Source organism: Oryza brachyantha, chromosome 11 (assembly GCF_000231095.2).
Source record: "Oryza brachyantha chromosome 11, ObraRS2, whole genome shotgun sequence".
In the NCBI taxonomy this organism is placed as follows: domain Eukaryota; kingdom Viridiplantae; phylum Streptophyta; class Magnoliopsida; order Poales; family Poaceae; genus Oryza; species Oryza brachyantha.
The window spans coordinates 13,861,761-13,881,179 of record NC_023173.2 but is presented as its reverse complement, the minus strand read 5'-3'; the positions used below and the strand labels follow the sequence as shown (position 1 = coordinate 13,881,179).

Below are 19,419 nucleotides of genomic sequence, written 5' to 3'. Positions count from 1 at the left end.
CAATTTCGGTAAGTCCTTGGTTATAAGGCTGCGTTTAGATGTCTATCGGTCACACTAGTTATCTTGTCGTCAAATTTAGAAGTTCAATTTTCCCATTCACTCCAAATTTTGGAGATATGTCACGTCGACGGGTACGGTCATATATTTAAAGGATGACACATAGTCTAATTACAAAATAAATTTTAGATTTTGCCTGGAAACCGCGAGACGAATCTTTTGAGTCTAATTAATTCGTCATTAGCACATATTGGTTATTGTATCACTTATAACTAATCATGTACTAATTATGCTAAAAAGATTCGTCTTATGACTTTCCTATAACTATATAATTAGTTTTAATATTTATATATGTTTAATACTTTATTTAGATATCTAAAGATTTGTTACGATATTTTTGGGAAAAGTTTTTGAGAACTAAAGAAGGCCTAAGATTTTCGAAGAACGTGATTCTTTTTGAAATTGAACTTCCAGAGTCCTAATGATTAGATGAATAGACTGTCACTTTGTTAGTCACAGGGTTTCTTTTTTTTCTATACAATAAGTCATCAGTCGTCGGTCAACGTTCGTCTCCTGGGGATGCATCCAAGAATTACACTCTAAACATTCAAACTTTCCAAGAAACATTGTCAAGTGATAATAAGCCAGACGCTGAAAAGCAGCCAATAATTTGAGTAGTCGGCAATCAGCACTGAGCGGTACTCTTTTGATTCCGAAGTCTATTTTGAATGATAGGTTTCCTCCTTCCACAAGCACAAATCTGCAAGTTGCATATATCAAATCTCGCCCCAGTGACAGTGTTCATCACCAATTCCACACGATTGTCCCCAAATTATTTCACACATATCCAATCAACAACACCTCATACTCAGCACCCAATATGGCTCCCTCTTTAGCCTCCAGTTTTCAGCAACACAAACATTCTCTAGGTCCCACTAGTTGCTATAAAAACGTATCAAATAACATTGGGACACTTGTTAATTTGTTATTGATTTAAAACGTTATTGTAAAACTATCACCACTAGAACTATCCTTTGTTCTTTTAGTGACGTTCTTACAATTTAGCAAAAAAATAATAGCAAATTTACAAAAGCTCCAAGAGCATTGTTTGCGTGGGTTCAAACTTGTTTGAGCCAAACAAAATTTCTCCAACCATTGCTATTGGCGTACGCCCATGGTTTTCCAGAAAAGAAAGAGCCTTTTTCATTGCAGCAGCGAGCCAGCGACCAATAGTCCACAGCAAGTTGCAGAAAGTGAAGCAGAGTAGACTAGGAGTCAAGGAGTCAAGTACTCACCGTTGAATCCTCGATGCCATCTTCCTCCGGTTGTAATAATTCTTCAGTATAACATTAAATACTTGGTAATCATACGATATATATTATATGTAATATAAAATGATAAAATTAAGCCTACAGTTATATTTTATTGAATTGATCATAACATAAGATTATAAGATTGTTCAATGTATAAAAGTTGACAACATATGAAACACGTAAAGGATGAGAAATTTCAAAATGATTAGAATTCTTATACTTTAGAGGACAACTTTGCTGAAACTCCATGCTGTTTTAAAATAAGTTATGATGTCCCTATCTCTACTTGCAAGACGGGAAGTAAAGAAGAATTTCCTTTCGATGAATTTAACCAAATAATCATTCAAATATTATCGGTCCATCGTGCTTCTCAACTTGTTTTTATACAGTTCATTTAAGAAATTGTACCGATTTATCGTTAATCATTAATACTACAATACTATTATTAAAATCAAGACATTTCAAAATATACTAAACGAAGACAAAACAAATAAAGACAATTAATAGTTCAATAGTGACATACTTGTAGTTCTAGTAAAGCCATTTGACGAAATAATAGAGATGGAAGAAAAGCTAACTGAGGAAGAGTGGAAGACTGGAGCTGGAACTGGAAGTGGCAGAGGCTGCGCTGCGGACTGCGGTGTGCCTCGCCGGCTTGCTGCGCCGGCCGCCGGCGCGCCCCCTGCCGGCCTGCTCGCTCCCCCTGCGCTGCTGCGGCCTGCGGCCCTAGGCCTTGCCCTGAAATTCCCTGCGCAAGCAGGGCTGAAAAACGGAGTGAATACGGATAGATAATATACGTACCGTATTTGTTTCTATATTTTCAGGTGGATACGGAAACAGATACGAATATCTCGGATACGGAAACAAATATGAATTATCTCGAATACGAATAAGGATCGGATGCAATCGAACACGAATATAAAAATAAATATTTCTCGGAACATACAAACCACTCAAACCGTTCGTAAAGACAAATAGCACCACATATATATATATATATAGCTAAGTTAATCGAGGTAGTTATCATTTTAGGCGTCATCATAGATTAAACACATTACATTTAGTTTCATGGATAACAGATAAGTGACATAAGTCACCACATAGCACATAATGAGTTCAACAAATACTGATACGGATAGATAATAGTACAAAAACAATTTGTAGTAAATTGGTTGATGCCTTGATAGGCCAGACTTGAAATCAAGCGGGTTGAATTGATTTTAGGTGTTTGCGGATATCCGCTCATTACAATCTTCGGATATTCGTCGAAAACTATCGTACCGTATTCGTATTTATATCTGAAAAAATTATTCATATTCATATCCGTATTCGAATTATCCGGAAAATATTCGCTCCGAGCTATCTCCATATACGTTTTTTTTCCAGAGCGGACGGAAACTATCCGCTCCGTCTTCCGCCCCACGCGCAAGTGCGCCCCTGCCGCCGAACCCCTGCCGCGGTGCCGCCTCTTCTCAGACGCACACACACCGTCACACACACACACAGCAAAAGAAACTGCAGGGTTTAGGAATAGATGGGCTATTGGGCTAGGTTTGTTTCCAACAAAAGTGGGGTAGGAAAGACAGCCTAGACTGCCATTTATGGGTTTTATCGGATTGAAATAGGCACGTGTCTATTTTATTTATTGTACATACGATCTAAACCTTCCGCAAGAAAACAAATCTCGCGCACAGAAGTAGATGGATGCAGAGAAAAAAACCAATCCGCTCCCGTCGACGATGTAGCGGTAAACAAACCCCCCAAAAAGACTAATTTGCACGCACGTGCTAGCGGCCTCTCCTCGCGAACACGGGCGGCCCAGGGTGAAAACGGCCCGTTTAAGGCCTTTGTTCGGCAGGCCAATTTCCAATCCAGGCCTGGAACTGTACTGGGCCTGGTTTGAATGGATCCAAGTGACTTCACTGTAAATTTGAAACCAGCCATGGATTGAATCCACTTCTTTTCTTAATCCATCTCTTCCAAAAAATGCATTCGGTTTGAGCTGGAATGAAAACAGCTAGCACCAATCCTAACAAAGAGATCACAGGGGCTTAACAGTAGCTCAAACATACAGTGTAACAGCATACAACACTCTTTCAAGTGCCAAAGGGGCTGGGCATAGACAGCTTGAATTCAAATGAAAAATGCCAACAAGGACTGAATTCAAATGAAAAATGCCAGCTTCAGATTACATCCCAAAACGATACAGATGTAGATAATGGCATGAAGAAAAACCACTCCTGATCCATTTGGTATGACATCAAAATATTGCTCGATCCATTTGGTATGACATCAAAATAATGGAACATATGGCAAATATGGGCAGTACAAATCAAAATATTGCTCGATCCATAAACTAAGAAGATCAAATTGCATTCTGGATGAGCAGCAATGACTTGATAGTCTACATCTAAGCGATCTTGACTTTTGAAGAGTAGAGCACAACCAATGATGTCCAGAATCCAATCATTGATCTACACATAATAAAGAGCATGTAACTTAGTACTTGATTGGGACTCAGTTATAACTTAAGCATTTATTCCAAAATTTAGAATGAACAGAAAACTTGGCGTTAGTCCCCCAATTAATCAAGCATTATGATCATCATACAGATAAAGAGACAAAAGTGCATAAGTGTGACAGCATCAAGCTTTATAAAATATCATACTGATGAGATTCAGAGTTAGCAACATTCAGCTTTAAAGCACCTATGGCCTGCTATTGCAGGCATCTGCATGATAATTGTGTTTTAAGTACTTTATTTCATTGCTCATAATGTTGACTCCTAACTATCCAAATATTTTTCTTAACACTGTCATCTTTGCATATAATTGTGTGCACTCCCAAAATAAACTATACTAGGCTATATATAACTAAAAAGTAGCTGGAAAGGTATGCAGTGAAAAATATATAACTGAAGTCGTAGTAGAGATACCATAATTCCATGCCCTTGCATGCCTGAAAAGTGATTAGTCCCTGAGATCTCAAGTGCCACAAGAGGGATAATAATATGCATAAATATTATTATCTGCCAAGCTTATGAATAAAAGAACTGCACCAAGCACTGTACTTTTGGGAGTAGAAGCTACAAGAAGACTGTACGATATTAACTTTGAGAGAACTAACCTTTATGCACAATCTGAATAAAAGCACAAAGTAACTAGAAATTAGGAAATGCACAATCATATTTATGCACAATCAGAATTTATATATGCACACTACTGCTACTGCTACTGTACCCAAATTAATGAAATTTTGGTTGAATAATTACAATTAAGAGGTATCACTATGATGAATTATCAGCAAAAAGAAACCGAGCACAAGATTGTCATGGCAAATATTCCATGACAAATATTAGCACAATGTTTTGAAAGATGAGGTTATCAGCCAAGAAAAATATAATAAACAAGAAATTTTCAAGGAAAAGCTGAGTTATAAATTTCAAGAATTTGTGGGTTTTGCATCTGCAAAAGTCTTCGGTCTATTCTAGCTTTCAATATTAGCATGATATAAATCAATTCAAAGACCATTATACAATGCAACAAAAACACCACTGCAATCTAGAACTATAATCAATTCAAAGCATAAACTTCTGGACAATGCCAGTCATGCAGTTCCACTTGAACAGTTGAATTGGCTTATAGCCAAGTCGATCGTTCCGATTTGTGGGCTATAATTTTACTTGTCTTGTTTCTTGCTTAATTGAATAGGAGAATTTCATTCTAGTATTTCCAATGACAACAATACTAAGATGAAAGGAAACGAACTCTAATCTACATAAGCAAGAAAACACATCTAAGTAACAAAGCTGACTGCAAAAAATGCAGAAGTTTATATTTAAGTACTGCACAAATCTAAAGGTCTGCCTGCACTTAATTTCAATTCAAATTAATTAATGGACTTTAATATGTCCTAGTCAGTGCAATATGAGGCTCAGAAGTCTTTTAGTATTGTCCGTGCTCATCTTGATCACCAGCAAAAAAAAAAATTATAGTTCCTCTGCACGACCAATCGCTCGATGAACATGAACCAAGCATGCTAGCTAGCTATAGCACAAAGGGATATACTTACCTGCTTGATGACATGAATCTGGCCTTAATTATACTCCTCCAGTAATAGATATCGTCCGCTAAAAGATATGAAAGTTCAGTATGTAGTATATATCTTTCCTGAATCCTGATTAAGAGGGGTATAAATTACTAAGTACTTATATACGGAGAGACGGTCATCTGAGAGGCTAATGAATCTATAGTGTCAATTTCATCTGATCTAAGGACCATGTTAACAAAAACCTCCTCCCGCTGCTGGAGAGAAGGCAGCTGCGAATCTAGGGCAAAAACCTCCTCCCGCTGCTGCTCCGGCGAGAAGGCAGCTGCTAGTCTAGGGCAAAAACCTCCTCCCGCTGCTGCTCCGGCGAGAAGGCAGCCAAGAACCCTAGCAAAAACCCTAGCAAGAACAGGAAGTGTTACCGGCGAGAAGGCAGCGGAGGTCATCATCGCCGTTGACGTCAGTGAGCAGCCGCACCGTCTCCTTGTGTCGCCGGTCACGACGCGAGAGCCGCCTCCTCGCGTCGCCGGCCGCGCCGTCCCCTCGCGTCGCAGCCGCACGCCGCCGCCTCGCGTGGATTGGAGCCAGAAGGTCTGAGGTGGGGATCTGATCCGGGCTAGAAACAGGGGGAACGAGGCCAAAACGGGCCCGTTTCCAATCCGAACAGGCCGAAATGAACGACGCTTCCGGGCCAGGCCAGATTTAGACACGGGCCACTTTGTTCCGGCCGGAACTGTGGCCGTTCCGGGCCGTTCCAGGCCTTACCGAACAAGGCCTAAGTCATATGCCGGTCCATTTATGACATACAGGTTTTTTTTTTACTTTATGGATATAAAGTTGCATGTATAAATTTATATGTATAAAGATTTTTCTATATAAAGTTTATATCAATAATATATATATATATATATAATTTTTATATCCTTTTGTGTTTGTATGTATATGTATATGTGTGTATATATATAAGTTTGCATGGATAAAGTTTATATAGTCTAAAATGTTTGTGTATATATATTAAAGTTCATATGTCTAATACATGTAAAAATACATACATACATACATACATATATATATATATATATATATAGTAATATAAAAAGCGGTAACAATTTTGCTAAAAAATTTGTACGTCGTGGGCCCCACACGCGTTTTGGACCCCACGCGGTAAACTATAAAAACGTAGAGGGTTCTTGGCGTCCGTGTAGTATGACTCCCTCTGTATTTTACCTGTCCCGCGCAGAACCAAACCAAATCAGGTCCATGGTCCAGCTGACAATATGACTTTTACAAGGTGAGAGGTCTCCGGTTCGATCGCCAGGCTCCCATGTTATTTTTCTTTTTTTAGCTGCAGCCGTTTCATCGTGGACGTTATTTCCTTTTTGTTACCTGCGCCGTTTCCGTCTGAAGTCCTGTTTGATTTCATGTTTCCTTTTTCCAGCGCTCGCCCGTGTAACCGCGTCGATTCTTTTTCGATGCAGCGCATGTATTTGATTTTTTGTCCACGCCAGCCGGCCCGGGTCGATGACGTAGTAATACAACACATGCATTTGATTTTTCTGAAATTAGAGGCGGATCCCAACTAATTAATTATTAAAATTTTGATTTAGTCCTACATTTGTAACATTGTTTGTTATTTTTTTATCATCAAATATACCAAGGCAATAGATTGAAAATTTTAAAACCAAAAAATTGTCCACTAAAAATTTCTCAAAATATATCATTGTTATTGTGATTTTAGAGTAGATTATTTTGATTGTTGAACAAAGTTGATGAGCAAAATATTTTCACATACAAATATTTTATATATTTATAAAATTTATGAACAAAATATTTTATTTGTGTTTAAAGTTTATTAATACCTATGCATAAAGTTTATGACTACAAGTAGTACTCACATATTTTCCAAATATAAAACTGGTGAAGGATTGGCATAGAAACGAGGCAAGACCACTAAGATTAAAGTACATTACTTCAGTTTAACTTGGTTGAATATATTACACTTCTCAATGCCTTCAGTCAATTACATATTTTCCCTTATTATTTACAAGGTTAGCGTGAATATAATTCAAGTATCGAGCTATGGAGCACACACGCATGTTTAGTGGAAAGGAAAGTGGCAACGCGCATGTCAACCAATGTTTCAGATTTAGTCAAAATATGTTTAAATTTCAGAGTTAATATGAGTTCGGTGTGTAGGACTTCTTCATCTCCATGAGGAGTCAGAAACAAGGATTATTCACAGGGGAAGAAAAGGAAAAGAAATAAGAGTAAAATAAAGAAGAAATGAAGAAGAAGAAAAGAAAGAAGAGAAGATAGAAGAAAACAAAAAAGAAAGAAAAAATAAAATAAGAAGCTAATTCAGAATTTAAACAAGGAGAGAGATTTATCATATGGTTCACATAATTAATTAATTATTACTGAGTTCTATATATATATATATATATATGTTTTAGTGGTTTATTTAATATATAATTTTTTTACCCGTAGCAAAGCTAGTGTGTGTATTTATATATGATTGCTCGCGGGGGGTCAAGCCACCGCAACAAACCCAGCCCAGACTGGCTATTCCCAGCCCACAAGCTAAGAACTCCAGTGGGATGCCTCCAAGGTCCAACCGATCAGTCCGAGACAACAGGATTCAGGCCAAACCCTAGAGTCCCCGCACATCGCCGTAGAATCGCCAAACAGACTCCGCTGTTTCCCTTACTACGAATTACTTGTATGTGTGTATATATATGTGTATAGTACGCCTAAATTTCTATGGACCCTCCATTCTACATAGATCCAATGGCTAACGATTATCTTATCTCACCTACAGTAATAATTATTTATTACCACTGAATGACAATTAAAACCAACTATTGTCTTCTAATGAGGAATGAAATGAAGTTTCCTTGTTTAATTTTACGAAATTCAAAAGATACTGCAAAAAATAAATCCAGTTAATTGAACTAATGATTTTTATAACACATTTTCCTGATTTTGAATATAATTTTATATGCAATATGATGGATCTTTATAATGTTTTCCATCAATTTAAAACGTTCAAAATAATTCATTTTTGAATGCATTTAATTTCTATTACATAGGGACAACATATGACTTCAATATATATATTTTTGTTTCAATTACTACTCAAAGTATAATTTATACACAATATTTATTTTGTATGTGTGTTTTATGTTTAGTTTAAAACAGAACATAAAAAAATTGGTTATTAATTAATTGATTACATGTGTGTTATATATTTTTCTTGGATTGCATGCATCATGCATTCATAAGAACAATGCACATTGGTACTTTCCTTTGTTGGCTAATGTATTTATGGTAAGGAAAAAATATTTTTGGAAAAAATAAACTGTCAAAATAGAATGGCTAGATTTTGTTATAGTTTTCTTAACTCTCTAGAAGTAAGATGGAACACCCTAAAAAACTCATATATATCCATTCTTTAATTTTTGGGAAGTACGATTGCTTTGCTACTTGGATAACCAAGTTAAACTCTGTTTTAAACTGATGTATAAGCACATCTGGAAGCGCGGAGTGATGCTCTTCAAAATTGTATTGCTCCTTGTGATCAAAATACTCCAAATCATTGAAATCATTATTTTGGAGAGAAACAACGGAAGGTCTGCCGGAATATATTAGCAGAAGGAAAAAAAACGTAAAAGAGTTTTCAGTTACACAGCTAACAGTTTGGAAGTTAGAGGAGGGAATTACAACTTTGTAGAACACTAAGGACACCTCAAATGCAGAGTGCTTAGTAAGGTGCTTAATAATATAATTAAGCTAAATACTGTACTGATTTTTTTACACAAGTACCTTTCTTTAGCACTGCATTGGAGGTGCCCTACCAGTGGTTCAGGACGGCTTAAAGGCCTCCATCTAGAAAGGCGTATGTAGTTTTCTTGCCATATCCTCAACTGCTTCTTGAACTGACAGATCCCTTCCTCTTGGGATGATTGTGATAAGTAGGACCGAAATACATGACTAAGCCTAACAAAGGGGAGGAATGGTAAACAAACCAATCAAATAATTTTTTGGCGGAAATAAAGAACTCCAAAATTGATGGACTAACTCAATAACATGTCAATATTAATCTCTCTTATGTCGCCAGTTCAACCAATAAAGAATAAGAGGACATAACTTGATAATAGATCATATTTATTATATCAAAATATGTTTATAGAGTGCATACGAAGCTCTTCTTTTAAACTCTATTTTTTTTCTCTCAAGCCATCACAATAAATTAATTATGACTATGACTTACAATATGTTTATGGTATTTTTTTAAAAGAAAATCTTGTATTACCAGTGACGTCGTGGCGGTCGTGCTACACAAAATATCTGCAACAACATTTCACAAATCACTGTTCTTCAAGGTGTCATCAATCAATATTATGTCACAAGAAGATCTACTCATTTACTATAAAGAATATTTCTAGGCTTGTCCTAATACTAGAAATAGTGGAATAAGAAAATGACGTGAGCCGTTGATATACAAGAGCCTTACTTTATTACAAATATAAATATAGAATAGATGTTATACGATGCTCTCTACCGATAGTAGAATTAATCTAGACCGTTTATTTTTTCTAATATAATAGATCAGATCTATTTGTACTACTACTGGCAGTAGAATTTTTTTCTTACTGGTAATAAAAATCTAAATTAACAGTCTAGATTCTCCGATAACGATAATACCGGTGGTAGTAGGATTATATAATAGGAGATCGATGCTACCTTAACAGCAGTAGACACCATAGTAGAAGTTTTCTAATTTAAAAGGGAGTAGTACAACAATATCCAACAAGCTAAAAATTACCACTCGGCGTGTGCATGGTGTCCACACATGATCATTCTGATGTAACATTGATATAACTTCCATCTCCGATGCTATATTCTCTCAAGAGAGATTCTTTGATGGACTGCAATTCATTGACAATGTCTGTGCTCTGCATTCTGCTCAGTGGCAATTCATGAGAGCAGGATATTCCAAGTCTAATAAGGGAAATGAGGCAATCAATCTTTCTCTTGTATGAAAAATCATCCATGGTTTCGCGTTCACCCTCCAGCTCCGAAGTCAACTCCCAGTCAATGATGTCTATCACCTTGTCATGGAGAGCTTGCTCAACATATACACGAAGGCTCAACCCTTGTCTGAACCTGCTGTCAGTAGGTCTCTTCCCAGTTAATGTTTCTAACACAAGAATTCCATAGCTGTAGATATCCCCATGTGTTGATACCATGTTTCCAGCGCCATACTCTGTTGCGTTAAACAAATAAAAGAACATCAGGCTGCAGGCAACCTATAGTAACAGAATCATATGGAAGTAAAATAAGATATCTTCTGAAAATAGACCTGAGAAAAGATGGTCTACATGTAAACACATAGAAAATAGACATGTTAAGATAAGGATTTTTTAAGGTACCCTCAAATGATCATGTGCCATCCGTTACTTTGGATATAACGAATCTGATTTTCTTATAATACACCAGTAGTATGTATAGTAAAAACTTTATAAAGGTAAAATTAAAACTAAAATATATAACTTTACGATAAATTTGTGTGTCATATATCATATTAAAATAAATGGATTTAGTAAATATATCTTATCAAAATTCCAAATAAAACATTTAATATACTTATAAAATTACATATTTAGATTTAAATTTTACTACACTACTATACTTATTAGTAGAAGGTACTGTAACGGTGCCCTAAGATAATTACCTGGAGCAGCATAACCAATTGTCCCTCTGAATCCCAACGAGCTGGTTGATTGTTGGGGAGATGAGCATCCTTTAGTAAGAATCTTAGCTAGGCCAAAGTCTCCAACATGGGCTACCATGTCAGCATCCAAGAGCACATTACTTGATTTAATATCACAGTGCACAACAGGAGCAGGACCATGACAATGGAGATAATCCAGTGCATAAGCCACATCGAGTAGAATGGTCACTCTCTGGAGAAGACCCAAGCATTTCATTGCTGTTTGGTCAACCGGTTCAGGATGCAGCCAATCTTCTAAACTACCATTAGGCATGAAGTCAAACACGATCGCCTTGAAGTCATACCCTCTGGCATCAATGCTTGAGCATGCTGTAATGATCTTGACGAGGTTTCGGTGTCGTAGATTTCGCAGTGCTTCGCATTCTGCGACGAAACTCTTGAGTGCCCCTGGAGTTTGAAGTTTCAGTACCTTCACAGCAATATACTCTGCACTTTCATCAGTTTGGCTGACCAACTTTCCTTTGTATACAGATCCAAATGTCCCTGAACCCAACAAATTGGTTGTGGAGAACCACTCTGTTGCTCTAGCCAACTGCGAAAAAGATATCAATGGATGCCCTTCCATTGAAGTTGTTGATGGGGTTTGTGTTTTATTTTTCTTGCGCCGAGAAAGATACTTGTAGAGCAACGAAAAAATGACTAGTATTGCAACAAGAGAAATGACGACTATAGGAATTACTAGAAATTTATGCCTTTTCTCTCGTAATCCTGATGAACATGGAGGCAGATGCAGAGTAGGTATGCCACCACAAAGTTTGTCATTGCCTTGGATTGAGATTGTAGTAATGTTTGAGAAAACACCAAAAATTGGCACTTCACCGACAAAATTGTTGAACGAAAGATTTAGATAACTAAGCATGCTGATGTTCCCTAACAAGCTGGGAATTTGACCTGACAGCTTATTGTTTGAGAGGTCAAGATTTTCTAGACCTTTTAGCTGACTCAGGACAGATGGGATTGTACCGTTTATGAAGTTATTCTGGAGATAAAAGTTCTGGAGAAGTTGGCATTCTCCTAGGGAAGGAGGGATTTCTCCTGACAATTTGTTTGACTCTGCATGGAATTCTACAAGATTTATTAGATGACCAATTTCTTGTGGTATTGATCCCTCCAAGTTGTTGTGGGACAGATCCAAAATTTTCGAGAGACTGATGATGTTGAACAAACTTCTAGGAATCGAACCTGTAAAATTATTCCTTGCAAGGTTTAATGTCAACAAATTTGTAAGGTTTGCAATCGTGCTTGGTATTTCACCGCTAAATGCGTTTCCTTGGAGTTCTAAGCTACTGAGTTCAGTAAGATTTCCTATGGCCAGTGGGATTAACCCACTAATCTTGTTCTTCGGAACAGAGAGAGTATTGAGATTTTGGGACCTACCCAAAGATGAAGGAAGTGTTCCTGTGAAAGAGTTGTCATCTAGTGTAAGAGATTCTAGGCTAATGATATTACCAATATCTCGAGGTATACTTCCTGATATTGTGTTGTACTGAAGGGAAAGAGTCTGCAACGAGGCAGAAAGATTGGAGACTGATTCAGGAAGAACACCTCCAAACTTACCGGCTGCCAATTCCAAGATTTCCAGGTGGGAGCAATTTGTCAGCGCAGTCATGAATCCCCAGTCTCTAGGTTCTTTAGCTTCGAGCAACGTGTAAGCCAGGAGTAGCCGTTTCAGTCTCGCTAACGTTCCAAGCTCAGGAGGGATAGCGCCGCAGAAAGGGTTAAACCCAAGCTGAAGCGATGACACGGAGGAAGCGTTTGCTAGCGAGGCTGGGAGACGGCCATGGAACCGGTTGTTGTCCATGGCGACTGACCGGAGCTCCGGCATGCCGCTGAATGCACCTGGAGGAATCTCTCCGGCCAGACTGTTCTGCTGGACATGAAGCCCCCAGAGAGATGACATGTTCTTCCAAATGGATGCAGGGATGGTTCCACTCAAGTTGTTGTTGGCCACGGTGAGCCATATCAAGCTGGATAATGAGCCCAGAGACGAAGGGATGGCTCCGGACAGCGTGTTGGTGTCAAGATCAAGATGCGTGAGGCTGGACGACAGGTTGCTCAGCGCAGCTGGTACCTCACCGGACAACCTGTTGCTGTACAGCAGCAAGAACTCCAGAGACGGCAGCCCGGCTAGCGACGGAGGGATCTCGCCGGAGAAGCCGTTTCGCCGGAGGTCCAGCACGTAGAGGTTCTCCATTTTGGCGCCAACTGTGGAAGGGATGTCGCCGTGGAGCTGGTTGCTGCTCAGGTCAAGAACCACGAGATTTGTGCAGTTCCCGATGGCCATGGGAAGGGTGCCTTGGAGAGTATTCGCTGCCAGGTTGAGGGACTCGAGCCTGCCGAGACGACCGAGCTCCGGCGGCACCTCGCCGGTGAGCTGGTTTTCTGAGAGGTCCAGCTCCCTGAGGAAGGACAGGTTGGCCAAGACCGGCGAGATTTGGCCGGACAGGTTGAAGGAGCCCACGCGCAGCGCCGTGACGCGCTCCGGGTGGCGACGGCTGCAGGCGACGCCCGGCCAGCTGCAGTAGGGGGTGGACGCGTTCCATGAGGCCAGCGGCGAGGTGGCTGGGCTAGAGAGCATCGACTTGAAGGAGAGCAACGCGAGCTCGTCGGCGGCCACTGTCGTCGTGTTGCTGCTCATCGTAGGAGGAGGAGACGAAGCCAGAGCTTGGGAGGAGAGGGATAACAGCAAGAAGCAGAGGAATGCTACTGCTCTAGCCATGACTGCTCTAGCATGAGCTTGGGCTGACGGTTAGCTTTGTGTAATCTCAAGTGCTTAACCGTGTCGATAGATAGACGAGGGAAGTGTATACGCAGAGAGCTCGTCTTCCGTTTGTACCGCGAGGTTTTCCTTTTATACCGTGAGGTTACCCTGCACTATCATAGCACGAGTGAGAATATTAGTATCTCGCGATAGTTGCATCTCGTGCTACAAAAGGAAGTACTTTTTAATATATGTTTGATTATTCATCTTATTCTAAAAAAATACATAATTATTAATTAGTTTTATTATTTTATTCATTGTGAAATGCACTTTTATGTATATATATAGTTTTACCTATTTAAAAAAATGAATAAAACGAACAGTCAAACATGTGTCAAAAAATCAACGACGTTAAACATTTAGAGACGGAGGTAGTTTATATATAATAAGATACCAACTCTGTTTGGTAATAAACGTATTTTTAGAATTTAAATTTATTCCATAAAAGTATCAATATATCTTCTTGTAAACCAAAATTTGAATTTTCAACCTTAAATTTAGAGTTGATTTTAAGATTTTTTACCAAAATTTATTTTGTAGCTTTGGCTTTTAAATAGCTAAGAGCAACTCCAAGAGAATGACAATCTCACTTGCTATAGCTAAATTTAACAATCTTGCATAAAAATTGTGCTCCAAGAAAATTGCTATATGAGTTGCCATGCTATTTGAATGGCAAACCATTCTACCACAAGCAGAATTGCTATCCATGGGTCCCACATAGGTGGGACCCACTTGTCATCCAAATAACTAGTATATGCACAGATATTTCATTCTGAAGATCAACGGTCAGTCGACTCGGCAGCTCCCTTCACCCGGCGCCGCCTCGCTCTTCAGCGGCCTGCCGCCCTCCGGCGACGTCTATCTCCGGCGGCCGCCCTGCTCTCCGGCGCCGCCTCCTCCACCCCGGCACCGCCCCGTGCTCCCTCCTTTCCCGGCTTCCCTAGCTGCACCCGGCTCCCCCGGCGCCGCCCCCTGCCGCCTCCTCCACTCGATGTCGCCCTCTACGGCAAGCTCGCCGCCTCCTCCAGCCTGCGCCGCCCCCGCTACTCCCTCACCAGCGCCGCTCCACGGGCACGATGGGCAGCTCCCTCCACCCGGCCACTCCCTGCCTTCCCCTCACCGGTGCCGTCCCCTACCGACCTGCTCAACGGTGCCGCCTCTGCTACCCGGCGCTATCAACTCCCCGACAAGAAAAATGGATTCTTCTGGAATCGATCCATCTACACGTATAACTTGTTGGTTTAGTGCTAAGAAAATTGAAGGTTTATACTTGCATTTGCATTATCCAGTACTGCTACATGTTTCTCTTCGGTATTTCACAAACCGAGTTGTTTACTGAGAAATTGAAGGATTTGGAGAGTGAGGATGGAGAGTCTCTTGGAGATGCTATGTGAATTTGAGTTGCCAAACCTAACATGAATGGCTAAATTTTAATTTGGAGAGTCAAAATTTAGTCATTCTCTTGGAGATGCTCTAACAATGCGTATATAAAAGTTTTAATTATAAATTATTTTTTCTTTATAAATATGTTGATTTGTTTTTTCAAAAAAAAAGCTCATACAATCAACCTCTATATTTGTGGAGTCATACTTTTCACATCAACCACCTTATAATTAAATCTCTATCTATTTTGCCTATATCTAACTTTCACTTCATACAATGTCCTCAATTAATGTAGAGCATTTAAATTATTGTTTTTGAAACTAATTTATCTTTATAGTGCTAAAAATATGCATGATGCCACATCTTTATTTGCTTTCGGTCTTTTTTTCCTATGTGATTGCTGTTCTCTTATGCAATCTCTTATGTAGGTACTTTTCTATCTTTCGTATCTACTTTTCCCGTGTACTAGAAAACAAAATCATTGTAAGTTTTTGAAAATTAGAACGTAATCACAGTGTAAATATATGTAATTTAGAATGTAAAAAAATTAACCATTTTCACTGAAAAATGTGGCGCCATAAATATAGCCGGTTCCTTGGTTTAAATGCAAAGTTATATATATTTCGTTGATAGTGATAGTCTGAAGAAGAAAATGATGATGCGTGTACTTGCCATATGGCCCATTAGTCACGACGAAAGCCATGTTCGACCATGACTTCCAGAGGGATATTCCTTCTATATTATTTGACCAGAAAATATTTGGAGATAACATGTAAATAAATATTCTCATAACTTTCCAACCCACTAAGTGATTATTATCTCTCGGACTAAAAACATATTGTTTAGTGTAACATAAATATTTGGAGATAACATGTAGCATATATATTCGTTACAGTATAAAGTGATTATTATCTCTCGGATTATACGCTCGCTCTTCCCAACCCACTAAACAATATGTTTTTATAAAAAGTATATATATAAAAGTCCCACCATTTAAAAAAAGTTTTTAACTTTGTAGTAATTACTTAAATAGCTATATAAAATTATTGTTCATCTTTTATCACCAAATGAACACGGCCCAAAATATGTCGCATAACTCCGACGGCAAGTTACCTTGAAATTTTCACAGGATTCCTTTGCAGAATGCGCCACCGCGATCACGATTATACATTTAAGGCTCTGTTTAGTTTCAAAAACTTTTTTTAAAAACATCGTATCAAATCGTTGGACACATAAATGAAGCATTAAATCTATATGAATATTAAAACTAATTATACAGTTATGGGGGGAAATTGTGAGACAGATCTTTTGAGTCTAATTAGGATATGATTAGCCATAAGTGCTACGGTAACCAATATATACTAATGACGGATTAATTAGACTCAAAAGACTCGTCTTGTGGTTTTCCGACCAAATCTGAAATTTATTTTTTTATTCGTGTCAAAAACCCTTTCTATAAACGTTTGACGTGACTTTTTGAAAAAAAAAATTGGCACCTAACTCTGAACCAGATGCTTGACATTGATGGCTCTGCGTGTGAATTCTGTCTGGCATGACCGTGTTGGCCACTTCACTGACGTCCAGATCAGCAGAGTCAAGTCATCTTTGCCGTGGCTAGCAGGATTGTTTCCTTGCAGTGATGTGGATGATGGACAGCTTCTGTTCTGTCGCAGTAGTTCGTCTGAATGAGGATTGCCCTCCCACCAGAAGATGAAGGGGGTGTTTGGATCCCATGAATTTTTTTAAGTTTCTGTTGTATCGAATATTTGGATACTAATTATAAGTATTAAATATAGACTATTAATAAAACCTACCTCATATTTTGCACTATTTCGCAAAACGAATCTATCGAACCTAATTAATCCATAATTAGCGAATATGATGCTACAGTAAACATTTGCTAATCGTGGATTAATTAGGCTTAAAAATTTGTCTAATGAAATAGCATTTATTTATGTGATTAGTTTTATTATCAGTTTATATTTAATACTCTTAATTAACGTCTAAACATCCGATGTGACAAAGGACTTAAAAAAAAGTGCCTAGTTCCAAACAGCCACGAAAATGGAGGCATCAGGGTTTGCTCTATTCTGGTACTTCTTAAGTCTTAAAATAAAGGACTTCTATGTGGTACACCAAAGTTATTATACACCACTGCTGCCTCTTGATCTACCGTGTTATGGTGCTCCTAGCGTATAGGTGGTAAGACATCACTTATGGTTATTTAAATTCTATCAAAGGAAGGTGTTGTAGTTTAATGTGGAATGCTACAATGTCTCCTTTATTTGAGTACTATATTCAAAATACCACACATGTATTTGAGAACTAAATTAAGAGATTGATTGAAAGAAGTTATATAAGAAATGTTATCAAAGAAAGCCCTCCCCCCACCCAATGATTGTATAGATTAATATTCCCTTTGTATTTTAACATATGACATCATTGACATTTTAACATGTGTTACAACATCCATGTTATTTTTTAAATATGTGAAAATTTTAAGTTATAATTAAAATATTTAGTAATAAATACAATCACAACGAAATAAATAATAGTTACGCAAGTTTTTTAATAGACGAATGATCAAACTTGTGTCAAAAAATCAAAAACGTCATGTATTAAAATATGGAGAGAGTAGTTTGGGAGGCATGGCTATGGCAATCCATAATTCGAAAGAGGAAAAGAATATGCCCAAGAGCAGTAAGCCTTGCACACGAGGTGTGCTACTTATTGATTTTTTGACATCAGCATATTGGAGACAAACATTAACATGAAGTGCGAGAAAAAGAGGAATTGAGAAGTAGATGGAGAATTTCCAAACATCTTGGGCCACTTATCTGTTAGAATTAATTTGTAGGCTAAGGCCCATATAAAGATTAATTCTTTAAAAAATTACAAGAGCACACCTCATAGAATGACATAGAGAGTTTAGTATTACGTTGACTATTCTAGGACAGGAAGTCCTCCTTATAAGGGAGGATGCTCACCTAGCCACTTAAGGCATTTGTGGTGGAGAGAATAAGAGAAACACATGCGCACCCGCTCACCTGGCCTCGTGCGCGGGTTCCTCATCAATCATCATCCTTGCATAGACGTAACTTTCTTTTACAGTTTTGTTCTACTGCAATTCAGTTTTGCTTTATCCGAATAATCTGGTGCATGGCGTGGCACGTTGTGAAGTCCGAATAAGTTACATACAACATATCCAATTCGGTTATGTGAAGTGGAGATCCTGCACCTGATTATGCATCTTGTTACCCCTATATAAATTGAGCCACCACCTCGTCACAAAGTCCGATACAAACTCCTTTGTACTGCACCGTTTCTCGTAGTCTACTCCGCCCCGCTCGCTGGGGTGCACCGATGATCGGGAGAACAGGTCTCTAGAACCTTTGCCTTTGACACCCAGCACCAAGAGAAGGTGCAATAATAAGGTTTTTGGGTAGCATGTTTCGTAATTGCTCGCTGATCTTACACCATGGCTCGTTTTACTCTACGCTCGATGGATGCATGTTGTTCCTTTGGTGCATGTCGTTCCTCGTCAACATGATCCACGACAAAAGCAGAACATTCGATACATGTTCATTATGTTTCTCATATTCAATTTTATTCATGTTTTATTGTCTACTTTACATGTGTAGATCATATGATATGATTGTCGTAGTTTACGTGGTTAATGTCATGATTTACTTATAAAATAAATTGAATGAATATGTGCCTATATATTCAACATTATCAAGACAGGGCTCGCTACTCACGAAAAGGAAAAATCGTTACTAAGTTTTGGACTTTTGTTTGCAGGAGAAAATTATATATGTGCAATAAGATTTATGATCTAGGCCGTGTTGGTCACGCCAATAAGATATCTAACTCCTCTCTTTTTCCGCGCGCACGCTTCTCGAACTGCTAAACGGTGTATTTTTTGCGAAAATTTTCTATAGAAAAGTTATTGTAAAAAATCATATTAATTTATTTTATATATTTTTAATAATTAATAATTAATTAATCATGTACTAATCTGTTACTACGTTTTTCGCGCCGAATAACTAACCCCCTTTCCCACTTCTACCGAACGGGGCCCTAGTATACTTAATGGAAGGTGGATTTAGCTCATGAGGTCTTAT

General features: G+C 38.4%; 1 protein-coding gene and 1 long non-coding RNA gene across 6 annotated transcripts; both read right to left on the bottom strand.

Moving 5' to 3' along the window:
- Window positions 1–3,534: 3,534 nt before the first annotated feature.
- On the bottom strand, window positions 3,535–5,933 carry LOC107305342. 2 transcript variants are annotated; one of them, XR_005812790.1, is made up of 3 exons: window positions 5,780–5,933; window positions 5,382–5,486; window positions 3,535–4,449 (listed from the first exon to the last, which is right to left on the bottom strand). It is a non-coding gene; the product is annotated as an uncharacterized LOC107305342 (long non-coding RNA). The 2 variants fall into 2 exon arrangements; XR_005812789.1 differs by having other exon boundaries at window positions 3,535–5,486.
- A 3,043-nt stretch (window positions 5,934–8,976) lies between these two features.
- Window positions 8,977–13,914, bottom strand: LOC102722442 (receptor kinase-like protein Xa21). Of its 4 annotated transcripts, XR_005812760.1 has the most exons (4): window positions 11,092–13,914; window positions 10,183–10,623; window positions 9,670–9,704; window positions 8,977–9,353 (listed from the first exon to the last, which is right to left on the bottom strand). XR_005812760.1 is itself a non-coding variant. In XM_040528865.1 (3 exons), exons 1-2 carry the CDS (start codon window positions 13,868–13,870, stop codon window positions 10,214–10,216), a joined length of 3,189 nt encoding a protein of 1,062 aa, XP_040384799.1. In that variant the 5' UTR covers window positions 13,871–13,914; the 3' UTR covers window positions 8,977–9,353; window positions 10,183–10,213. The 4 variants fall into 4 exon arrangements, 3 of the variants coding, with proteins under 3 accessions (XP_040384799.1, XP_040384798.1, XP_006663536.1); XM_040528865.1 differs by lacking the exon at window positions 9,670–9,704; XM_040528864.1 differs by lacking the exon at window positions 8,977–9,353 and having other exon boundaries at window positions 9,588–9,704.
- Window positions 13,915–19,419: the final 5,505 nt, after the last annotated feature.